Source organism: Onychostruthus taczanowskii, unplaced genomic scaffold (assembly GCF_017590055.1).
Source record: "Onychostruthus taczanowskii isolate IOZ18803 unplaced genomic scaffold, ASM1759005v1 scaffold17, whole genome shotgun sequence".
Taxonomy (NCBI): Eukaryota; Metazoa; Chordata; class Aves; order Passeriformes; family Passeridae; genus Onychostruthus; species Onychostruthus taczanowskii.
In genome coordinates, this window is record NW_024498906.1 from 13283382 (window position 1) to 13305387 (window position 22006).

General features: G+C 42.1%; 1 protein-coding gene across 1 annotated transcript; it reads left to right on the top strand.

Annotated features, from left to right (window-relative positions):
* Positions 1 to 2147: 2147 nt before the first annotated feature.
* On the top strand, positions 2148 to 21460 carry LOC121333420 (immunoglobulin superfamily member 5-like). The gene is made up of 6 exons (XM_041399712.1): positions 2148 to 2505; positions 7220 to 7348; positions 7826 to 7850; positions 11302 to 11414; positions 12644 to 12720; positions 20840 to 21460. The coding sequence occupies exons 1-6, from the start codon at positions 2148 to 2150 to the stop codon at positions 20906 to 20908; spliced, it is 771 nt and encodes a 256-aa protein (XP_041255646.1). The 3' UTR covers positions 20909 to 21460.
* Positions 21461 to 22006: the final 546 nt, after the last annotated feature.

Consider the following 22006-nt stretch of genomic DNA (forward strand, 5'->3'; position numbering starts at 1 on the left):
TGGTGAAAGAAGATGTAGGTCCTACCTTACCTATGGACTGATAAAAATTATTATAGATAAATGATTAACTCATACATACCTGCCTATACTGCCCTGAATATCTGAAGAAAGCAAAATCAACATAGCCAATTATTTTTAGAGCCAATGATCACTGATTATTCCTGTTTAGGGATAAATTTCAAAGATTAATTAACAGTAAGCATTGTCCTGAAAGTTGAATCATTTATTCAGAGCCCTGGCAAACCACAGCTCCTTGAAAAAGTAGAGTGTTTGCACAGGCATAGAAATAAATTCCAAGTGCACAGAGAACAGTTTGCATTAAGAGGGTCAGAGTGGGTAAGTTTTAATTTGAACAGAAATGTGATTTACTTAATCTTATCTGGCTTTATTAATTATCACAGTAGGTAAAGTTTGCTTTTCATTTAATGTTTTGTTGCTCACACACAGATATGCAGACTGAGGTGTGTGGAAAATTTTTGTGAATCCAGGAAGGTGGAAAATTTTTGTGAACGTTTTTGTAGACTTGACAGAACTCAGAGTCAGCCATACAGACAGCCAGGGAGAGCAAGGTTTGCACAATCCTGCAAAACAAAGAAGTCTGTAAATGCTTGCAGCAGGTGGGAGGAAAGAGAGGAGCTATTTATATTAAAGAACAATTCCTGGCACCAACCTGGTTGGATGTGGAGTGGTTAAATGTGGGCTGGGAACTGCAAAAGGTTCTGGGCAATGGAGCAATGAGGTTCCAGACCCTAGTCCTGGGTGCAGCTCACTGAGGCACTGGTTGCAATGTCCTCACTGAGACTGGGCTCTGGTTCCATTTATACAAACACCAAACACTCTGTGTGTGAAAAATACAGCATGTCCTTCTCACATCAGCTGCTGACTAAAAGAAAAATGGGATTTTGTCAATAATTTATAGCTAATCCATTAATGAATAAACTACCTAAAATAAACTTGGTGTGAACAAAACCCTTAAAAATTACTTCATTGTCCTGAATACTCTTAGCAAGGGAGTGATGACCATTTCAGGCTTCCTTTCTCCTGGAACATAATTGAGCACTTATTCTCAGGCCAAATTTGCTGGCATGAGGTTTTAATTAGACTGCCATGGACTGCAGTGTCTAATTGCTGTCATCGTGCAGAGCTCAGCTGGGAGCATTGGGGCTCCACAGCAGTCCTGGTGCTCCCTCAGCAGGAATGTTCCCTGGGGAGGCAGATCCCCCTGGCAGGACTGTTGGGTCTGCAGGGAGGGAAATGTCCATGCTTGGACTCAAAATATTCCTGTGCAATCGGTGGAGTTGGCAATGGGAGGCCTTGGGTCTGTGAGGAGGAAAGGAAAACAAAATGACTTTGTGAGGCGCGTTCAGCTCTGAAAAATATTGGCCAAAATTCACACTGCCTTTCAAGGAGTTAAAGCTAATGAGTTACAGCACCTCTGGTTAGCAGAAATCCTGAGGAAGGCTTTAGAAGAAATACATCACAATGTGTATGAAAAAAGCTCAAACCTGAGGCATCACAGCCACCAGCAAAAAGCTGTTTTATTGTGCTGCACTTAAGGGAATCCTCTGAGGAATTGCTCAAGTTATCCCTGGGAGGAGTACATGCTCTCATTTACCATCCTTTGCCTCCTGCCCTCCTCACCCTAATTTTAGTGTGTGGGTTTTAGAGTCACATGCAGAGGGCCAACAGCAGAGGTTTTAACTGCCCCTGTTTCTTCCTTCTCCATCTCTTATTCCTTATCCTGCAGCCAGGAAAGCAGGATCTCACCACCAGGCACTATCCATTTGTCAAGGAGGGGCTTGGTGCAGTGATGGCATCTCATCACCTACCTGTAAACCTCTTCTTATATGACCTGAGCATATTTAAAACTTAGAGAGAAACACTGTTATTTCCCTGTGTTGTCCTCCAGCTGGATATGTGTCAAGATGACCAAAAAGTGCAATTTCCTGCTTTTTATTAGAAAGGTACTGAAAGTTGTGACTTGTGCTTTACCATATTGGGTAATGGGCCCATGTAGTTGAAATATCTGCATGTTTCCGTCATGCATATGGTATATCTGTATTAATAATTGTTTTCCACTTCATATCTCAAGGCATAGCTATTTCTGGGTAGCGAGATAAGATTTAAAAACTACCAGCAGGAAAGCAATGCAGCGAAACGTTCTGAAGGAACAAAAACATCTTTTCCCTCCCACAGTTAATGGATCTTTACTCATCAAAAATAGCACCTTAACAGTAAAAGACAACCAAACAATTGAGATTGTTTGCGAAGCCTTAGGATGGGCTCCAGCTCCAGACATTGCCTGGATGACAAATGACTCTTTGGTTGATAAGTCAAGCTATGTTACCCAGCAAAGTCCAGGATCTCATGGCCTCCACAATGCCCTGAGCACCTTAACTCTGACTCCGAGGGACACTGAGGTTTTGACTTGTTTAGCTGACATAGAAGCACTCCCCAGCCCTCAGAATGCAACTGTAACTCTTATTTTTGACAACTCTGCCTCGGGTAAGTGATTGTTTGTTGTGCTTTTCCCATCCTGTACCGCCTGTGCTCAGGGCTGTGCGTTTTGTTCTGGTTGGTTTTGCTTTGAAAAGTTGTTTATTTGCCAATGAAATCCTCTGGGGTGTGGAATTCAGAGCCAGGAGTCACAGCATGATGTACAGGTAGGGTTAAATGTACTTCTAGCAGTCTAATGAACCATGAAGCCCAAGGTAGGACTGAGCAGGACAAAGCCTCTGACAAATATCTGCCTCTGACTCCTGTGGATTTGCTGCTAGGAAAACCAGTCTTTGCTCCTTGACCAAGAAAACACCCAAGGAATTTAGATCTTAAATATCCTTGATCAGAGCATGCCTGCCATATTAACTTAATTTCTTACAAAGACAAACCCTCATGTGAAATTTTTCTCTGTAATATCCAATACCAGTTTTACCCCTGATTTGGGAAAAAAAAAAACCCCTTCCAGTTTCTGCACACAACCTAGAATAAATTCTGTCCTAACATATATTTTTTTGGGCAGTGCATTAGGTTGCCTTTTACTGGCTTTTACTTAAAGGAATTCAAAGTTGTTTTAATCCAAGCTGGGATGTCATGCAAATCTCTCCAGAGCAGTTAGCAAGGCCTTTGATAACTCTAAATATTTTTGCTAAGGTTGTAATCATGCTGACAGCTTCTCTTGATGAACTGATTCTTCTTCTGCAATGGGTGAACAAGGCACACACAAAACATCCTTACAGGGTATCAATGAGGGGTTTGGTACAGACATTTTGACACATAAACAGCTGAGAAGATTGAGTAGCTGTGCCCTTTGTTTTCAGTATGAATCATTATTAGCAGGCCTTTTTCAGAAGTGCTTACTTGGTAATGCAGTTGGAAAAGGTCATTTGCCATCCCTAATATGGCCTTTTGTAGTCACATTGATCTTAATTACTGACTAAGCAAAATAGCACTATCCTGAGGAAATTAATAAATTCCCCTGCCCACTCATTTGTGATGTTTCCATAGCTACTCCCTATAAATCAGAAGAGGAGAAAAACAGATGTCATGAAGCACTATTAGTGTATAATTAGTGATTGTATAGGACCATCATTCATTTCTCTTTGGAAATACCATTGTGCAGCAGCAGCAGGCACTCAAAATTTGACAGGATAGGAGAATCTGAAGTCTTTAAATGATTAGGATGAAATAAAAGCATGGCATTTATGACACAGGAAGGTATATAATGTATATATCACACTCAAAACCTAAGAGCTTGTCCCTGTTTTCATACACAGGCTCAGCCTTAGCTGGCTGTTGAGAAAGAGCACAACCAGCTTTAGGCACGTAAGAAATCTTTCCCAAAACTACTGAAATATCAATTTTCCCCTTCCCTTAAAAGCTGGAGCAATCAAACTCCTCCTTGTTCTCTTAAGCAATACAAGAACTACTGAAAATCTGAGCCCTCTCCAGCCACCAGCCCCTGGTGAGGGAATGTCCCACCTTCCTGCACCTCTGGGTCAGTCTTTCCATACAAAGTGATGCATTTTCATGTCATTCACTCTTCCTACATGGGTGTTTGGCTGAGCCTGAAATTTAGGCACTCCTACAGAGTTATCCCAGGAGATGCATTCACAGAGCTGTTACTTGGAATGGGATCCATGGTGGAGCTCCTTAGCTGGGTCCAAGCAGAAATTTGACCTGCAGAAATTGAGGAAAAAGAGTCTCCCATGAGCCTGGATGTCCTTTACTTTAGAACTCAACCAGAAAGCTCCAATATTGTATTTGCAAAGACCCCAGACAAAGGAAGGAATGATGAATCTGACTCCATGTTCTCAGAAGGCTGATTTATTATTTTAAGATACTATATTATATTAAAGAATACTAAACTATATTATACTAAAGAATTCAGAAAGGATACTTACAGAAGGCTAAAAAGATAATAATGAAACTTGTGACTCTTTCCAGAGTCCTGACACAGCTTGGCACTGGTTGGCCAATGAGTCAAAATAATTCACAGCAGAACCCAATGAAACAATCACCTGTTGGATAAACAATCTCCAACCACATTCCAAAGGAGAAAAACACAGGAGAAACAATGAGATGACACAATTTTCCTTTTTTCTCTGAGGCTTCTCAGCTTCCCAGGAGAAAAATCTTGGGCAAAGGGATTTTTCAGAAAATGTGACTGTGACACTCCAAAGTGTCCAAGGAGCCACATGCAGGTTTTTCCAGTCTCTCATTCCTCACTGGTCACCAGCACCTGCCTGGGAAAATCCTCTTTTCTGCAGACACTTTGTCAAAGTCAATGTTTGGACAACTTAGGGAGGAGCCAGAGGTCAGGATGGCAGCAGAGGATGGCCCTGTGGAATGAGGAAGTGGCTCTGTCCACATTAAACACTTCATGGAACTTGGTTTGGATTTCCTAAGAGACTCAAAGGGATTTAACTCCTTCAGCCCTTCGTGCTCCTCCCTTGCAGCCCTGCTTGTGTGTTCACCTAACAGCTCCTCATTCACACCCAGCTCCAGTTTCTTCCTGCTTCCTCCTAAACTGCAGAGACACAAAAACACTGAAGCTCTGGGAGTGTTTGTGTTGTACCCTGTCCTTCTGCCTTCAGCTCCATAAATATTTTGGCACATAACCTGACCCTGGCAGGGAGTGAAACCCCTTGGTGTGGCAGCCAGCAGGAATGGGCTGGTGCAGGTGTGTTTAGCTCCTCCCTTCTCACTAGGGTTAAGCTTTTCCCTCTAGCTAAATAGATGTCATTCATATTTTAGTCATCTTGAAATCCCCGTGGCATCTCTGTGGAACAAAATGTACTAAAATGTAGATACCTGTTGCAGTACCTCTAGATAAAAATACTATGAACAAGTTTATCATCAACTGATGGCAGCCTACAGGATTTACTGCTAATTTTCAGGTCACTGAGTGCTTGGGTTTTTTTTCCTAATAGAAGAAATTCCAAACATGCTGGTTGAGCATTAGGATTAGAGAAGACTGGAACAAATTGCTTAATGGTAGTGACCTGAGCTTTGGAAAATGCAGGTTCCTGGCAGAGGTTCAAGCTTTGTAGGAGGTCTTGGTAGTGTCTCTTTTCAGTCTGAAACCTCCGAACCCCAAACACACACCTAGGAAAATTTGTAGATGGAAAGGATTTAGTTTATTCCCTGCCACAGCTAAACCTGGCTCCCACATCAGGGGAATTGCCCTGACCTTGAGCATCTCCCAGTCACCCTCATTCCTGTGGTGCCTCTTCCAGAGGCTGTGTGGCCATGGAGTTGTTAATTGGGACCTCAAATGAGGAAAAGGCAATCACAGACCCATGGGACAGAACTAATCTGCACGTGTCTCACACCTGTAATTTGGGTTGGAAGGTTGTTTCTAAACAGCTGCCAAAAGTGTTTTGGGGCTGCTTTCCAAAGGGAAACCAAACTGGAGGTGCTTCTGGAATATTTGGTCAAACCAAGGGGCAGGATGATGTGACAAGCAGAACTGGTGTCTTCCTTGCACATCCAGCTGCCTGAGAAATGTTCCCCAGCACTGGAAGTGTCCAAGGCCAGGGCTTGAAACAACCTGGGATGGTGGAAGGTGTCCCTGCCCGTGGCAGGGGGTGGAACTGAGTGGTCTTTGAGGTCTCTTCCAGCCCAAATCATTCCATGATTCTATAATTCTAAATGCAAGATATTTTTAAAATTCTGCACATGTGGGACCCTTGTTTGGTCATAGCAACTGATTTCAGCAAGACATTGAATTATCCTTAAATCCCCTCATTTAACCCTGTAGATTACAGCAAAGATGAAGGAATCAGTTAAATGTGAGCATGCTGTAGAGAAGATGGGTCAGCAGCTGTGTGTTCTTCACTGGTTTTGCTCTTTGGTGCTCTTTAAGTGGGGAACAGGGGTCCCACCAAGAACATCCCGAAATCAAACACTTGTTGAAATCACTGAGAGAAATCCCAAGATGGAATTGATTAGAAAATATTTTTTTCCAGGCTAGAGATCACCAACTGTACTAATCACCTACAGCTGTTGCTGTGGTTTATGGGGAGAAATGGACATTTTTTTTTCAAAGCAGTTCACCTTATTTAAAAGGGACACATATACATTTAATCAAATTAATGCAAGAACATCCCGAAATCAAACACTTGTTGAAATCACTGAGAGAAATCCCAAGATGGAATTGATTAGAAAATATTTTTTTCCAGGCTAGAGATCACCAACTGTACTAATCACCTACAGCTGTTGCTGTGGTTTATGGGGAGAAATGGACATTTTTTTTTCAAAGCAGTTCACCTTATTAAAAGGGACACATACACATTTAATCACATTAATTGTAACCCAAGATACCTATTTTCTCTCTGCTGACCAGAGCAGCCAGGCAAGACACTCAATATCTGCAGTATGGAGACCTAAACTGAATCTTAAAACATTTCCCCAGATGTCTCCAAAGGACTCTGGGATGCCCAGCATAATTATAAAATAAAGTTTGAAGGTTGCAACCCTGTGTTTTTTCAGAAGAGAAGTAGCACTGGGAGAAGCTACAACTGCAATAAAGGATTTGAATTCAGGAATATTTTAAATTCTTGGGTGCCATCCATAAATACAGAGTCTGTCAATTGGAAAACACAACCTCCTCGTTAAATATTCACCAAACACTTAATAGCATCTCCCAGAAAAGGTAAACATGCTGAAAAGGATGCTTTGAGGCTCTGATAGTCCAATGTTTCTCCATTTAATTTAACAGAAAATTATTACAGTGAAGACAACAGGAGCACGTGGGTTGTTGTACTTGCAGTTGTGCTTTCATTTCTTGGCATTGTCCTCCTGGTCGTTATTATTGTGGTTGCTGTGCGCTGCTGCCTGAAGAGGAGAGGTGAGTGAACCTTCACAGCTGGTCTAAACATCAAAAAGTGGCTTTGATTAGACATAACTCTACCTGTGTCAGCTCTGATGCTGCACAAAGACCTGTAAGCAGAAGACTGAGCAGGCAGATCCTGCTCTTAACCATGACCTGTTTAAGATCCTCCTTAATTTCACCGTCATGTTTCTCTCATGAATTTATTCCAATCAGTGTCAGCCCATCGCACTAACTGCCAGGGGGTAATGTTTTTTGGGAGTACATTCACTTCTAAAGACATTTAAGTGTTCTTTATTGAAGAGTATTTTCAGTGCTGTGTGCCTAATTCCAGTTTCCACGTAAGGTGCTCTACAGGGCTGCCCAATTTTTCAAACAGGGTGGAGAGGTGCTCCTGTGGCAGCTGGAGCTCTTAGAGAACTTACAGAGGTTTTAAATTTTAATTTCCTGCACTTTAAACACTTTTTTTTTTTTATTATTTTTTTTCATTTTTAGGGTCTACTTATCAAAATGAAATAAGGTAAGTCAGATATGGAAAACTTTTTGTGGTGTTCGCTGGACTCTCTGAGGCTGCTGCAGGGTGGCAGGAGGGACGTGCCAGTGTCCTTGTGCTGGCATCCATCATCCCAGAACCGCCGGTGCTGCCGGGCTGGGTGAGCCTGTGGGACAGCAGAGGGATGGGGACAGCATCCAGGGAAGGGGACTGCCTTAGGGATGAAAGGCGAGCACCAGGGCTGGCAGCAGGCTGTGAGCTCCCATCCCACCGCGCTGACAACCCCGAAGCGCCGGAGCGGACAAACCCAGCCAGCCCTGTGCAAGGACAAAGCGAATTCCTCGGAGCCGGCTGTGCCCGCAGCTGTCCCGGGGAAGGCAGGGGAGGGTGGCCGGCCACCCGAGCCCGGAGGGCGATTGTCGCCGCCGCCACAGGATGTCACTGCCAGCCCGGCAGCGCGGCTGGCGCCGGGAGCGGCGAGCCCGGAGCGCGGCAGGCGAATTCCACCGGGTAAACGGGTAAAAAAGGGTTCAGAGGGCAGGCTCGGAGCAGATATTAAGAAGAAGAAGAAATTAAATATTATATTTTAATAATGATAAGACGTAATAGATATAATGTATATTATACAATGTATAATTATATATAATATAGAAGATGTAATATAGAACATATAATCATATATAATTTATATATAATAATATATAATAATTATATAATATATAATATAAATGATATTAAAAGATATAAAAATTAATAAAGCTACCCCATGTAATTTTAATTAAAAAATTAATAAAGCTGCTTGGAACAAGATGACCTTTAAGGTTTCTTCCAACCCGAGCTATTCTATAATAAAAAATTAATATAATATATAATTATATTATATGATTATATAATTATATAGAATAAAAAAATTCTAAAAATATTTTATAAAATTGCCCCATGGATGAGTATCAGCACCTCATCCAGTGATTTTCAGACGTGTTTCAGTACAAAGCTGTTGCTCCATTATTGCACTGAGATGGAAAACTTCAGAAATCATTAACTGGTGGCTCTCAGCATTAAGATCCTTTTTATCAGCACCTGTGACAGCCGTGGCAGTGGGGTTATTAATATTATTATTTATATTTAGACAGCATTGTGAATTCATTCCCTGCCTACGCTTGTGGGGTTTTAAGTCCCCTTCCCTTAATGAGTTTGCAGAACGTTCCACCCCGCTGCCTGGCATGCCAGTAATTCCCAGTTTCATTAGCAGCCTCTTGTGGGGAAAGTTTGTGCAGGTCTGTTGACAGATTTCCATTTGTAAAGCACTTTATTGATGGGAAACAAAATAAGGAAATTAGATACCCTCTGTTTTCTCCCAGGGAAATGATGCTTATTATGCTATGCCATACGTGCAAACTTCTGTGTGATTTCTTACTTTATGGGGCTAAATTCATCATTTTGCCAAGTGCAGCTATATAAATAGGGCAGGACTAACTCAGCAGGGATTGCTTGGATTCTGACTTGGTTCAGAATCCCAAAAACTTCCACAAGGATCAACCCTACAAAGGCAAAACCAGTTGAACATGCAGAGAAGGACCTGCCCAGCAGCAGGGTCTGTGTCCTTCCCAGACCCTGCCTTGCTCTTGGGGATCTGCAGTGCTTCTTTCAGACAACCTGAACAGGTCCAGAAAAGGGCAAAACTTTCCTTTCCCTCTGTGTTTTTGCATCTGGTCTGGGCAGAAACAATTCTACCTTCATGGCAGAAGCATGTTTTTAGCTCTCAGTATTACAAAGTTACTATTTCTCCATTAACTTCAGAGATGAGTTGTCTCACTGTGTTCACAATCCTTGCTTATACTTTAAAGTTAAAAAAACTGGGATGAGTTCAGGCTCTGAGGCTCAGTTTGGACTTGGAGATTCAGTGTTGATTTCAAGGTCTGAAAAGCAATGACCCTGAAATTATTAACAATCACAGATTTTTTAGGCTCAGTGTTTTTATCTCGGGGGGAACTTCCCTGCAGTAAAAAGGATGATGCTTGTCCAGATTTGGAAGCTGCATTGCTGTGGTAGCAAAGAAGTAGTGAGACCAAACACACACTGGTTTATTTCCCACCTTTATTTTTAACTTGGCTGGCTATCTTCCTGTGCCTCCCACACACCTTTTCTTTTTTTTTTAAAATTTTTTAATTTTTTTTTGTAGCTGCTTTTTATTTGGCTACTCCACTGAGTTTGTTGGGATCTAAAGCTCAGATAAAAGAGACAGCCCAGTGTCATGTAACATGTGGGGGTGGTAGCCCTAAACAATTGCTTTTGTCTTCTAGCAACCATGGCAGGGCTCTTAGTGGTGTCCAACCTGTTTATCTCCTAAAAAAGCCCCAGAGCTGAGAGCTGACTCACCAGGCTTGTGTGTGCATTAGTAACACTCCTCTGAAGCTCTGGGGGCTGCAAAGTGATTCCTACTAAATAAAAAAGAAGTAGAATTACAGAATCATGGAATCATTGAGGTTGGAAAAGACCTGCAAGGCCACCAAATCCCAGCTGTGGCTGATCCCCACCTTGTCCCCAGCCCAGAGCACTCAGTGCCACATCCAAAGGACACCTGCAGGGATGGGCACTGCAAAGCTCCCTGGGCAGCCCCTGCCAAGGCCTGAGCACCCTTTCCATGGGCAAATTCCTGCTGCTGTCCCAGCTGAGCCTGCCCTGGCCCAGCCTGAGGCCGTTCCCTCTGCTCCTGTCCCTGTTCCCTGGAGCAGAGCCCGACCCCTCACTACAACTTTTGTACAAGGACATGCAGCAGGTTCCACAAACGTCACCAACATCCCTTCCCACCAAAAATTCCTGGTTTTCCTTGGTGGATTTGTGTTTGCCACATCTCAAACCTACGCAGAGGTGGACCTGCAGACAGGTCCATGGTAGGAACAGATCAATAGTAGTATCTCTTCTGGCATCAGAATTTTGGGTGAAAAAGTGCCATTCTCTCCCTGTGCAGCTGTGAGGGCACCGTTCTGCAAATTCAGAGGTTTGTAACTTTAACCAAGGAGTTTCTCTCTGGTGTAAAGTAAATTTTCAGAGTGAAAGATTAACTTCAGAGTGTACTGATGAATCCCTGGCTGTGGGGATGTGAGAGGACATGCTTTGGTATTGCAGCTGGGCACCAAAATGATCAGTGTCATAAGTGACCTGGCTGGTGTTCCATTATTGGGCACCTAAATATCCTCAATTCAGAATCAGAGATCAAAATTAATTTTCTAGAAAACCTACGATCTGGCACAGAGTCCACACTTCTTGAAGGTTGCCTTATTTTCATGGGTTTTCACATTGCAGCTGATGGAAACGTTCCAAACAGAATTCCATGGGCAATACTTCCATGATAATTGCTTGGAATGTTTTACATCTCTTTTTTGGGATGTGAGACATTTACTTCTTTCCCTCTAGTCTGCTACCCAAGAGTTCTCCCACCAGAAAGAACTTCTGATGACACCTTTTTGTTTTCTAGAAAAGTTTCAGCTGAGAAGAAAAAAGATGGTGATTTGGAAAACAGGCAGGGGAGTGGCAGTGAAAATCTGGGATACATTCCAGAGGAACTGTGGAACACAGAGCAAGGCCCAGGTGAGTCTAGGCTGGTGAATCACAGGTTGTCAAATTGCTTCTCAACATGGGCTTTTTGGACAGCAGGTCAGGCAGTTAAAATTGTGAGGTTTCACAATATTTAGTGAAGGACTTGTGCTTTTCCTGGACCTCTCCAGAACATTTTTGATGTTTTAGAGGAAGATCCTCCAAAAATATTGTGGAAACACCCAAGTTCTTTGCAACTGAATTTAGATTTAGTCCTGGGTTTGTTTTTTGAAATGCCTTTGTTCTTCTAATTTTCTTCTGGGGCTCGCTGTGGGAGGACTGGATTTTCATACAAGCAGCAATTTATGCAATATTTTGCAGTTGGTCTGTGAAAACAAAATAAAATCCACCACTGCCAACAAATACAAAAAAAAAAAAAAAATTAAAAAAAGGGAAAGAAAGAGAAGGAAACAATAAAGGCAGTTAGTGAACTATTATTTTACTGATAATGACTAAGTTAGCATTATAAATTCTTGTCCTTAAGCACAAAGACTCTTCAAAAGCAAATGTAAATCTCCACCAAATCGTTACCTGCCACTTGCATTTATAACCACATTATTCTCAAAACATTTAATCAAACACTTAATGGCACAAAACTATTGTGCAGAGTCTGTAACTCAGGCACACATCCTTCCCTCTCTGACAAATAAGTGGTGAAGAAATAAGTACAGAGGAAAGATTTTGAGAGTTTGTAATGTTATAAAATGCAGGAGTTATAAAAAGTAAAAGGAAAATTAAGTGGATCTGGAAAAATGGATTCCACAGATGGAATCTGAACTGGTTTTTTTCATATTTGTTGGTGTTCTGGGTTGACCTTGGCTTGTCACCTCCCTTCTCCACTAACCTGGGTGTCTCCAGGACTGTTTCCTTCACACTTTCTCTCTCCTCTTTCCCAGGTCCTGCTGTGCTGGGTGTTTTTTTACCTTTCCTTAAATAAGTTATGGCAGAGGTGCCACCAATGTCACAGCTCAGGCAGAGGACCCACCTGGAACTGCCTCTGTCTGACACTGAGGCCAGCTTCTGGTGTCACCTCACAGAAATCACCCTGCAAACTCCCCCAGTACAAAAATCTGGCCATGTTAGCCCAAAAAAATTAGCCTTAGTTTTGCTCACAATATTAATAATTAATATTATTAATTAATAATTAATATTATTAATATTAGCCATTGTGGTTCCTGCCATGGTGCACACTGAGTAACTAATCTTTTATATTCTTGTTGCAGGACTTTCCTCTTTCCCCCCAGTGTTTTCCAAGTTTGCTGGCCCTGATGACAATTTGCACATCAGTTCTGTACCAAAGGTAATGCTGATTTCTTGAATATCACAGCCTTTTTTTTTTTCTTCTTCACAGAGTGTGTATTGTGCTAGAGCCAAACATAGATTTTGGGGAGGTAGACAATTAGAAGTCAATTACAGCTGTAACTGAGTAAGTGGAATGTCCTCTCAGCATTCTTGACTGCATTTTCCTTCAGACTTGAAGGAGATGTGGATCTAAGATGGAGGCACTGTGAAGGTGAGGTTTGAGGTTCCTTTGCAGACAAAATCCAGTGCAGAGAGAGTAAATGAATGTGCATTTTCTCTGGATTATTTCTTGACTATATTTTCCAATATTCTAGAAGTTGCTTCCATCAGGAGCTTTACATTGACCTTGAAACCTTTGTTATCTCAGCAGTAAGAGCTGGGAGGGAAGGCAAACCCAACACCCAGTGCCCCCAGAGCTTTGCCCCTTTTCCATGGGGATAAAATGAAAAAAGAAGAGCTCAGTGTTTGCTCCTCCACTGGTTCCATTCTCAGTGGCCTCGTTCTGAAGGCTGGTGCAGCTCTCTCTCAGCTTCCAGCACAAGAGCAATGTGAATCTTAATTTATGCCATATTTTTATAAAATCCACTTAGCACCTCCGGGATGGTTTTTGCCAGTATTCCCTTGAGAAAGTGGCGGTGATGTGGTACTGAGTTCACTCCTCAACACAGTGATAACTCATTTATTTCTGAAGAGCTGCTTCAACATGAACAATGCAGAAATCTGTCTTGGGGATGACACTGCACATAAATCACAGCAGAGTGTGTCAACTTCTTTTGGCACACAATGAAATTTAGGAAGCACTCAATCAACAATTAAAACAATGATCACATAATACCAGTACAAAATAACAGCAATGACACTGATGCATTTGTGCCTGGTAGTTATGATGGTTGACATGAATTACTTGTCAAACAAAATACTGTTAAAGCAAAGCTGAAAAGTCTGCACAAAACAGTGGAGGCATCAGTGTAGATCTATAACCCCAAGCAACACTTTCAGACAGAGTTTGGAATGCTTGTGAACAGCACTATGGGGCTTTTATCAGCTCCTGCATACACAAATGAGGCCATCACAATATACTGAGGAGCCCTGCTCAAACTGAAAAATAGTTTGTCTTCACAAAGCCATTTTTACATTGCTAAATATTCCTCTAACACATGGAAAATGGTTATAAATAATTTTCACTTCTTGATTCTCTCTTGGTGTTTTTCAAGAATGTGTGTACAGCTATTGATCAGGTAGAAGCCACTGTGACAGAGTTTTTATATTGTCCAGGGACAACTGGTTTGAAAATCATAAATATTTCAATTTTATGCTGTGTTCCTGTGATGGATTCAAAGTTTCCCTGGCCACTTGATCTCCTAGGCCACCTAACCCAGGATTTCATGTGGAGGCTGCAGCTTTCATGTCTCAGTTTGAATCAGGACAGTGAACATAAGCTGGGCTTCCAAGCATGTGGCACGTGGTGTCTGCTCTGACAGCCAGGAGATGTTGCTGAGCACCCTGGACACATTTCAGGGCAGGACATTGACTCCAAGAGGCATCTGGATGTGGCACCAGGGGACATGGTTTAGGGGGGATGATGGTGGTGGTGATGGTGGATGATGGGACTGGATGATTTGAAGGTCTCTGTGATGATTCTGGGATTTGGTGGTTCTGGGATCCATCTGGGCATTTCCCGGAGCCTGGGTGCTCATTGATGGTTCATGGGCACTGGTTGGGTGCTGTGGTGGCATTAAGGTATTTAGTGACATCTGAAAGGCATTGAATTTGGATGAAATAACCTTCAGAACCAGCTCCATCCACTGTGAGAACAAGAATGTTGTGAGTGGGGACCATCAGGAATCTGGGTTCACTGTCCTGATTCAAACTGAGACATGAAAGCTGCAGCCTCCACATGAAATCCTGGGTTAGGTGGCCTAGGAGATCAAGTGGCCAGGGAAACTTTGAATCCATCACAGGAACACAGCATAAAATTGAAATATTTATGATTTTCAAACCAGTTGTCCCTGGACAATATAAAAACTCTGTCACAGTGGCTTCTACCTGATCAATAGCTGTACACACATTCTTGAAAAACACCAAGAGAGAATCAAGAAGTGAAAATTATTTATAACCATTTTCCATGTGTTAGAGGAATATTTAGCAATGTAAAAATGGCTTTGTGAAGACAAACTATTTTTCAGTTTGAGCAGGGCTTCTCAATATATTGTAGTGGCCCCATTTGTGTATGCAGGAGCTGATAAAAGGCTGCTAAAGTTTTACCCTAAGTTGTGGATTTGCAGTCACTGATTTAATTTTACCACAATAAATGAAAACAGAGTAAAACATTTCCCAGAGAAAAAGTGTTTTCCTTTTGCATTCACAACTTTCCCTGTTAACTGCATAATACAGATTTTCTCACAAAGGGTGTTCCTGGATATATTCCAATAAAGTTCAACCACTGATGCCAAGATATTGCCTAACAGCCATTGTAGTGCTCTTTCATTATATTTCCTGTCAAGTAGGTGAAATCAGATGTTCACTCATTTAGCTGTTTGCTGGCTAGTGCTGAATCAGACAATTTGTTCAGAAACCACCTGCCTTCCTGCCACCTTCCAAGCACAGAAAGTTGTGATTCTCAGTTGGCTTTCCCTGCCTGAGCACTGGAAACATTCCCAAAGACTTTTCATCTTTGTTCTCCGGGACCTTTTAGTGAGAAATAGAGGGTTAAAAAAGCCAAAAAACAACAGGAGGAAGAAAAGTTATCCTGAGAATTTTTTCCATAGTGAAGGAGGTCAGGGAGGGGTGGACTCCAATAAATTACTTCTCTCTCCCTGGGTAATCAGGAAAAATGAGCAAAAGTCCTTGCAGTGCTTCTTTAGAGGTCAAGAAGAAGGAAGGGAAATCCAAAGCCTCCCTGAGCAGCAGGAATTCCATCTACTGATGGAAAAAATTGCAGACTGAAGATGTAAAACCTTATCTATTCCCGTTTCTCTCAGGGAAAGGGCTTCAAATTTGATCCCTTTTGTTCCATATGTAAAAAAGTTACAATTTTAAATTATTTGGGAGATTGAAGGAGACTTCATATCACGGGTTTTGCTTCCTCAGGATTTGTTACCCATAGACCCAGCTGAGTACAAACCTGAAATCCCTGGTGTGTGTCGTAAAGGGTGACAACAGAAAAACATTGAGCTCAGCTTTTGGCCATTCAGACTCTTTGAATCAGAAACTAATGCAAAGCGTCCACAGAAGATAAATGCTGCCCAGTAATTGCACTGATCAATTCACAACCTGAACAAAAGGTTTGGCAAAGAACAAGGGAGGAAAATCAAAGGTGTGTGAGACGTTTAAAAAATGATGAGTAACGAAGCAAATTATTGAGCTGAGGGAAAAATGACCAGCCACTGGAAGAGGAAGCCAGAAGCATCAGTCAGAGGTGCTGGAAGGTCTTCACTGTGATGATATTAACTGAGAAAAGGTCAAACTGAGAGCAGAGGTGCAGGCTTCTGTTTAATTGCAAATGTAGTTCCTGTCGGGGATGGGCGAGTGTGATCCTTGTTCCCAGCATCAGGGCTGAGCTGCCAGAAAAATCAGTTTTAGGGAGCAGCATCCCACTCAGTCCCTGACCCACAGTGCTCCTTCCAAAACCCAAGAGCAGTGAGGGGGATCCCCTGCCTGGGATTTTGCAGATTTTGGGGCAGTGCCACTTCCAAGGAACTCTGTTTTCCAAGTTCCCACAGAAGGAGCTCTGAGCAACTTCCAGGATTGGGCAGTCTCCTAGAAGAGCTTCATAATGAGCTCATTTAATATGCCATAAAGGTGTCTGTGATAAATCAGGAGCCCCTTTCCATGAGGGAGTGAATTCTCATTTCCAATGGGCCAGACTCATCCCTGCTGTGACTTCAGCACAGCCCCAGGAAGCTTCCACAGCCTCACTCCTCCTTCCCAGTCCAGAGTGAGTCATGGCTCCCTTAATGGGGAAGGATCTGTTTTTCTTCTTAACTACTCCAAATGACACTCTATAAACTGGAAATATTATTTAGCTGTGCTTGTGGTTTTATACTGAGAAGGAAATGAATGATGAATTGCAGCTCCATTTATTGCCCCATATAGAACTGCTCCGACTCTGAGGGTTGTTGGAAAGAAAAATTAAGCTATCAAAATTGAATTAAAAGGTCAATAAATCGAAAAATAAATCGATGAAAGCAAACAATTTTGCCCCTGCTGATGAAATGGGCTGCAGATATGTCATGTTATGATATTCATTGGTTAGCATATCTTGATTAAGAGAGCAATAAATATTGATGATACAGATAAAGAAATGGCAGCTGCAGTTTACAGATTTTTTTTCCCAAATGTCTGTGGGAGAAGGGGAGGAGTTAAGGCATATGGGTGGGATCAACCCATGAAGAAACAAGGGGGACTTTCCAGGCTATATTGGTGTGCAGGGAAATGTGCTGAGTGTTCAAAAAGTTGACAGGATGGCACTGGTTTGTTACTTGAAGTAATAGTGTATCTGGTTTATTTTGTGGGTATCCACAATTTATAGGAGTGGGTGTTTTCATGTAAAAGAAGTGAATTTGGAATCAAAATTGAAAACTAAGGGCAGGGGGAGAAATAACCTTCAGAACCAGAAAGCTGTGGCTTTGTCCCCCTGATTGTTTGTTCTGTTTTGTTAGCCCAGTGTGTGATGCATGCAGACACATTTGGGAGCACTCCTACCACATTAATGTCAGCACTTTGTTCTTGTGCAGTTGGACTTGAATATTTTTTGGCTGGCTAATGGCAAGCCTGCAGTTTGTCACACACTTCCACAGCATCGGTGTCTGAGGAGCTGCCATCCTTCACCTCAGTGCTGAGATCAGTCCTGTTCCACAGGGCCAGACGTGTGCTCATCATTCACATCATATCACACAGGCTGCAGAACTGACTGAAACGTGCTTGTAAGGGCAGAAATCCTTCTTTCATTGACTGAAGATCAGTATTCAAAACACCATGGAAGGATTCACCCCTGAAAGCAGCTGATACACGCTCAGTTTACCTTCTGATTCATCCATGTCTTGCTAGCTCCCTTTTTGTCTGGCTGAAGAGCTGGAAGAGATGAAAAGATCTGTGCTGCATCTGTTTGCCCAAGCAAACCAACAAACTATGTGAAGCTTTTCCCAGTGTTATAATCCCTTTACAGTAATCCCTGTGAAAAGGCACCCAAGGCAGATGATAAATCAACAGGCAGGCTTTGAAGCATGTGACTGTCAGATATCCATGGTTAACTGGATGCCAAGCTGACAGTACAAAGAGATTTAAAACTATGTAAAAGAAATGCTGATGTTAGCACATCCTTCCTGATGGGGGGGACCACCTCAGAAACTCACTCCTATGATGTTGTGCTGTGCAGCAAGCCACTGGAGATGGGTTTTTTCCTTTCAATCTGTAGAGTATAATGAGTTATGAAGCCCTTTTTCCTCAGACTAGGACTGGCAGGACTAGTAAAGCACTGAAATAATCCAAAGAGGAAAGAACTTTGAAATCAAAACCAAGCAGGGGCTGCAGCAGCTCCAGCAGATCAGGGTATAAATAGGAAGTGCTTGTTGTGGTCCTGCTCCTCTGCATTATTATTTGTAATGTGTTGTATGAGATCTTCCATTGCATTCAGAAAATGAGTTTTAGGTTGCTGACCAGCAGCCAGCAGCCTCTGTTTCAGTGAAGTGCAACCTCAGGAAGGCTTTGCTGCTTCAGAGAAAGCTTCCCAGAAAATGGGCCAGCACACAGCATGAGCTGATTGAAATTCATGAAATTATTCATTAATTGATACCGGAGCACAATAAGCATCAAGTAGTAGTAACTCTAAAGCAAATAACTCTGAGAGATGCAGCAGGGCAAGGGTGAACCCTTGTCAGCCCCACCCTGGGAGCAAACTCTGCTCAGGCCCTGCTTTGGTGGTGAGAAGTGCCATGACAGACAGGGCTGGATGCCTCATTCCTGAAGATGGGATTTTTAAAGAAAAATAGTCCTGGTGGGGTTATCCTTTCCCCAGTGCTCTCACAGGGCTGCCTGGATCCAGGTGCTGCTTGTTCTCTGGCTCCCTGCTGTTCAGGGTCATCTACCTCCCTGTGCTGGGACAGGGCTGGGGCAGCTCTCAGGTGGGCTCTCACCTGTGGGGGCACAGGGACAGAATCCCCCCTAAATCTCCTGTAGCATTGCCCCCAAATTGCCCCAAAACTGTCTCTTTCCACAACACTGCTGGCTGAATTTTCTGATTTATATCTTTTTTCCTTTAGCAAATCTGATGCAATAGAATATTTTTCTGCAGCAAGTTTTGGGAAATATTCTCACTTCAGTATTTTGCTAAACATGGGATATAAAACATGACCTGTTTCAGGGAATTTCAGAGACAGGGTGTTCTTGGGCCCCCTCTGAAACCTTCTGGTTACTCACTATGCTACTGGTTCTGTATCCTTTATTCTCACAGACCACAATATGTGGGAATATTTCCCTTCCACAAATATAAAACTTGCCTTTGTCATTTTTTCAGATTTTTTTCCCCCCATTCTATTTGAAAATTTGTTATTTTGGTGGGAGAGGTAATAGAGAGCTCCTCTGCTTAACACCACTGAGGTCTTTGGGCAAGAAATCAAAATGCAGCAGAGGGATCTTGGAAAAGGTCCTTGAACAGAGGCAGGCAATGCTGTCACTTCCCAAAGTACCTCTCCTCTCTGCAAAAATAAACAGTAAAGAAGGGTAAATTTAGAAAACAGCAGCATGTTCTAGCAACAAGAAGGGATGGGAGGGTGGAGAAAGAGAGTTGTGTTTAAAACAGAAGGCAGCTGTCTCGTGAATGCTTCTAGGATAGTTAAATTTATCCCACAGCAGTGCTGGGGCTCATTAAATACCAGAGCCATGTTGTCCACATTTGTTATCTAACATTTGCCTCCATCTGTTATTCAATAATGTATATGTACCAAATGCATTATTGAAGATGTTTAATACTGGAAGAATACCAGAGCAATACAGACTGTACATGATTAATGCTCCAGAACAAGCCTCAGGAAAATTGGTCAATAGTTAGAGAAACAAATTTGCCTTGATGAAACATTTCACTGAGAAAAACAGTGAAATTTCCATTAATTTCCAAGGAGTTGAGACCAGGTGAGGATTTACAAGGAGGAGGCGTTGATACTACATTTAAAAATCCCCAGGTTTTTGTTACTCAGATGCATTTGAGAGCGAATTTTTCCTTGTCTTTTCCTCTGCAGTGATGTTTTGTAAAAGCACAGGAGTAATTAGGACTGGAGATGCACCTGCACTTGTTTCAGATGAGGAGGAGCTTTCCAAGGCTGCTGAGCTTTTGCCCTGCTCTGATCCCACCGGGGGCAGTGTGAGAACAGGCTGCAGCCAGTGGTAGTGGAATCCTGGCAGTCTTGGGAAGTGTAAAAAAACCCTGGCTTGGATAAACACCGAGATGCTGAGAGCAATCTTCCAGCCACATGAAACGCTGCTGTGCTGTGATTTCTAATGGATTTGGAAAGCAAATATTCAGATTTTTTTTACAGCTTAACAGGTTCCTTTAAGAGAACCAGAGGAGAAACACCCAACAGAGGACACAGCCTCAGCTACTTCAGGGAAGGTATAGGTTGGATATTAGGAAAAAAAATTTCACCAAAAGAATAACAAAGTACTGGAATGCTCTTCCCAGGGAGGTGGTGGAATCACCATCTCTGGATGTGTTTAAAAACAGGCTGGACATTGCACTTGGTGCTGTAGTCTGGACTCTGAGTTGAGGTGTTAGGGCACAGGTTGGACTCGATGATTAGAGGCCTCTTCCACCCTCGTTATTCTGTGATGCTGTGATCACCTTTTGCTTAAGAGCACACACAGACTGCAGAGGCCACAAGAAGTTCTCAGGCAGCGTAAAACCAGCTCGTGAATTCCCAGAAGTGTTGCATGTGAAGCTTTTGTTTCGTTCTGCTTCTCGTGCTTTCCTTTGTGTTTGGATTTTGAGTGGGCTGCTGGTGATAGGTTTCGTTTTGCTGTCGTGCTCTGGGGTGAGGGGTGGGCAGGTAACCTCCTGAGACCCACTGTGGGACTGCTTTTCTGGGATCTCTTTTAGTTCTCTCACTGGTTTTGCTCTCCCCTAGGTGCGACCTCAAAGGCGTCCTGATTATCTGATCAGCCCAAAGAAAATCAGGAATGTGACACTCGTGTAGGATGTACTTCTCCAAGAAGTTGCTTTTTTACATGTTTGGATGCCTTCATGCAATGGAAAAAAAGTTAAAACCAGTTCTCTCAGTTTAACTTATAAGTTATTTTCTTTCTTTTTTTTTTTTTTTTCCTCATGCAATGAAATAAAATTGCAACCTTTATAATGCAGCACGTGATATCACAGCAAAATAATGGACAAAAATGACATCAGTAGACTGCCCTAATTTCCAAGACAATGAGTTTGATGGGACTGTGGAAGAAAAATCCACATTTTGGGTCCCAAGGAAATCAGCAAAACTGTCAGACAGAAATGTTATGTTACAGCAAGATCAAGGACTGGAAATGCAAGATATTTATTATTTCAGAAAAACTGGTGAATAATAATAATGGTTAATACAATATCTATGCTTTAAAACACATTTTATGTACAGCTGATAATCTTGAGCTTTCAGATCAACAACATTTTTCCATTCCTATTCTGTAATAAAATCAAGGGAAGTTTTCATGGGGGCTGCTTCAAAATTTCTAACAAAACTATCTTTGGATCAGAAATGACATTTCTCCATTTCAATACATTCTTTTATAAGAAGTATTTGCCTTAAAATTCCATTTCAAAATAAAACCCAATCACCCGTGTGCCAAAAAAATCCTTTTTTAAGAAAATTGAAATTCAAATATCTTAAGTTGAAAAATGTAGATTTGAAACTCTTGACTTTGAAGAGTTGTTGCTTGAATGTTTTATGTCTCTGTTCTGCTTATGGGATGGGTTGTGTCACTGCAATGGTGGCTTCTGGAATTCAGTTTGAACAGTGTTTTTTCCTCAGGGATACAGTTGATAATGACCATGGGAAATGCACTTTAACAAAGCAGCTTCTCAGCAGAGCAGATCCAGCACATGGACTGTATCTAAAATTAATTAAATATTTTGTCTGAAATGTTCTATTTCGCAATAAAAAAGTTCAAGCTTATTATTTTATATTTTTCTTTTACAAAATGGCAAACTTCTTTCAGAAAAACAAGATATTTTCAGTGTACTCTTCTTCCTTCCCACTCAAAGAATTCTGAATTATTCAGTGTGTCTCACGTTAATCTTTGGTACAAAC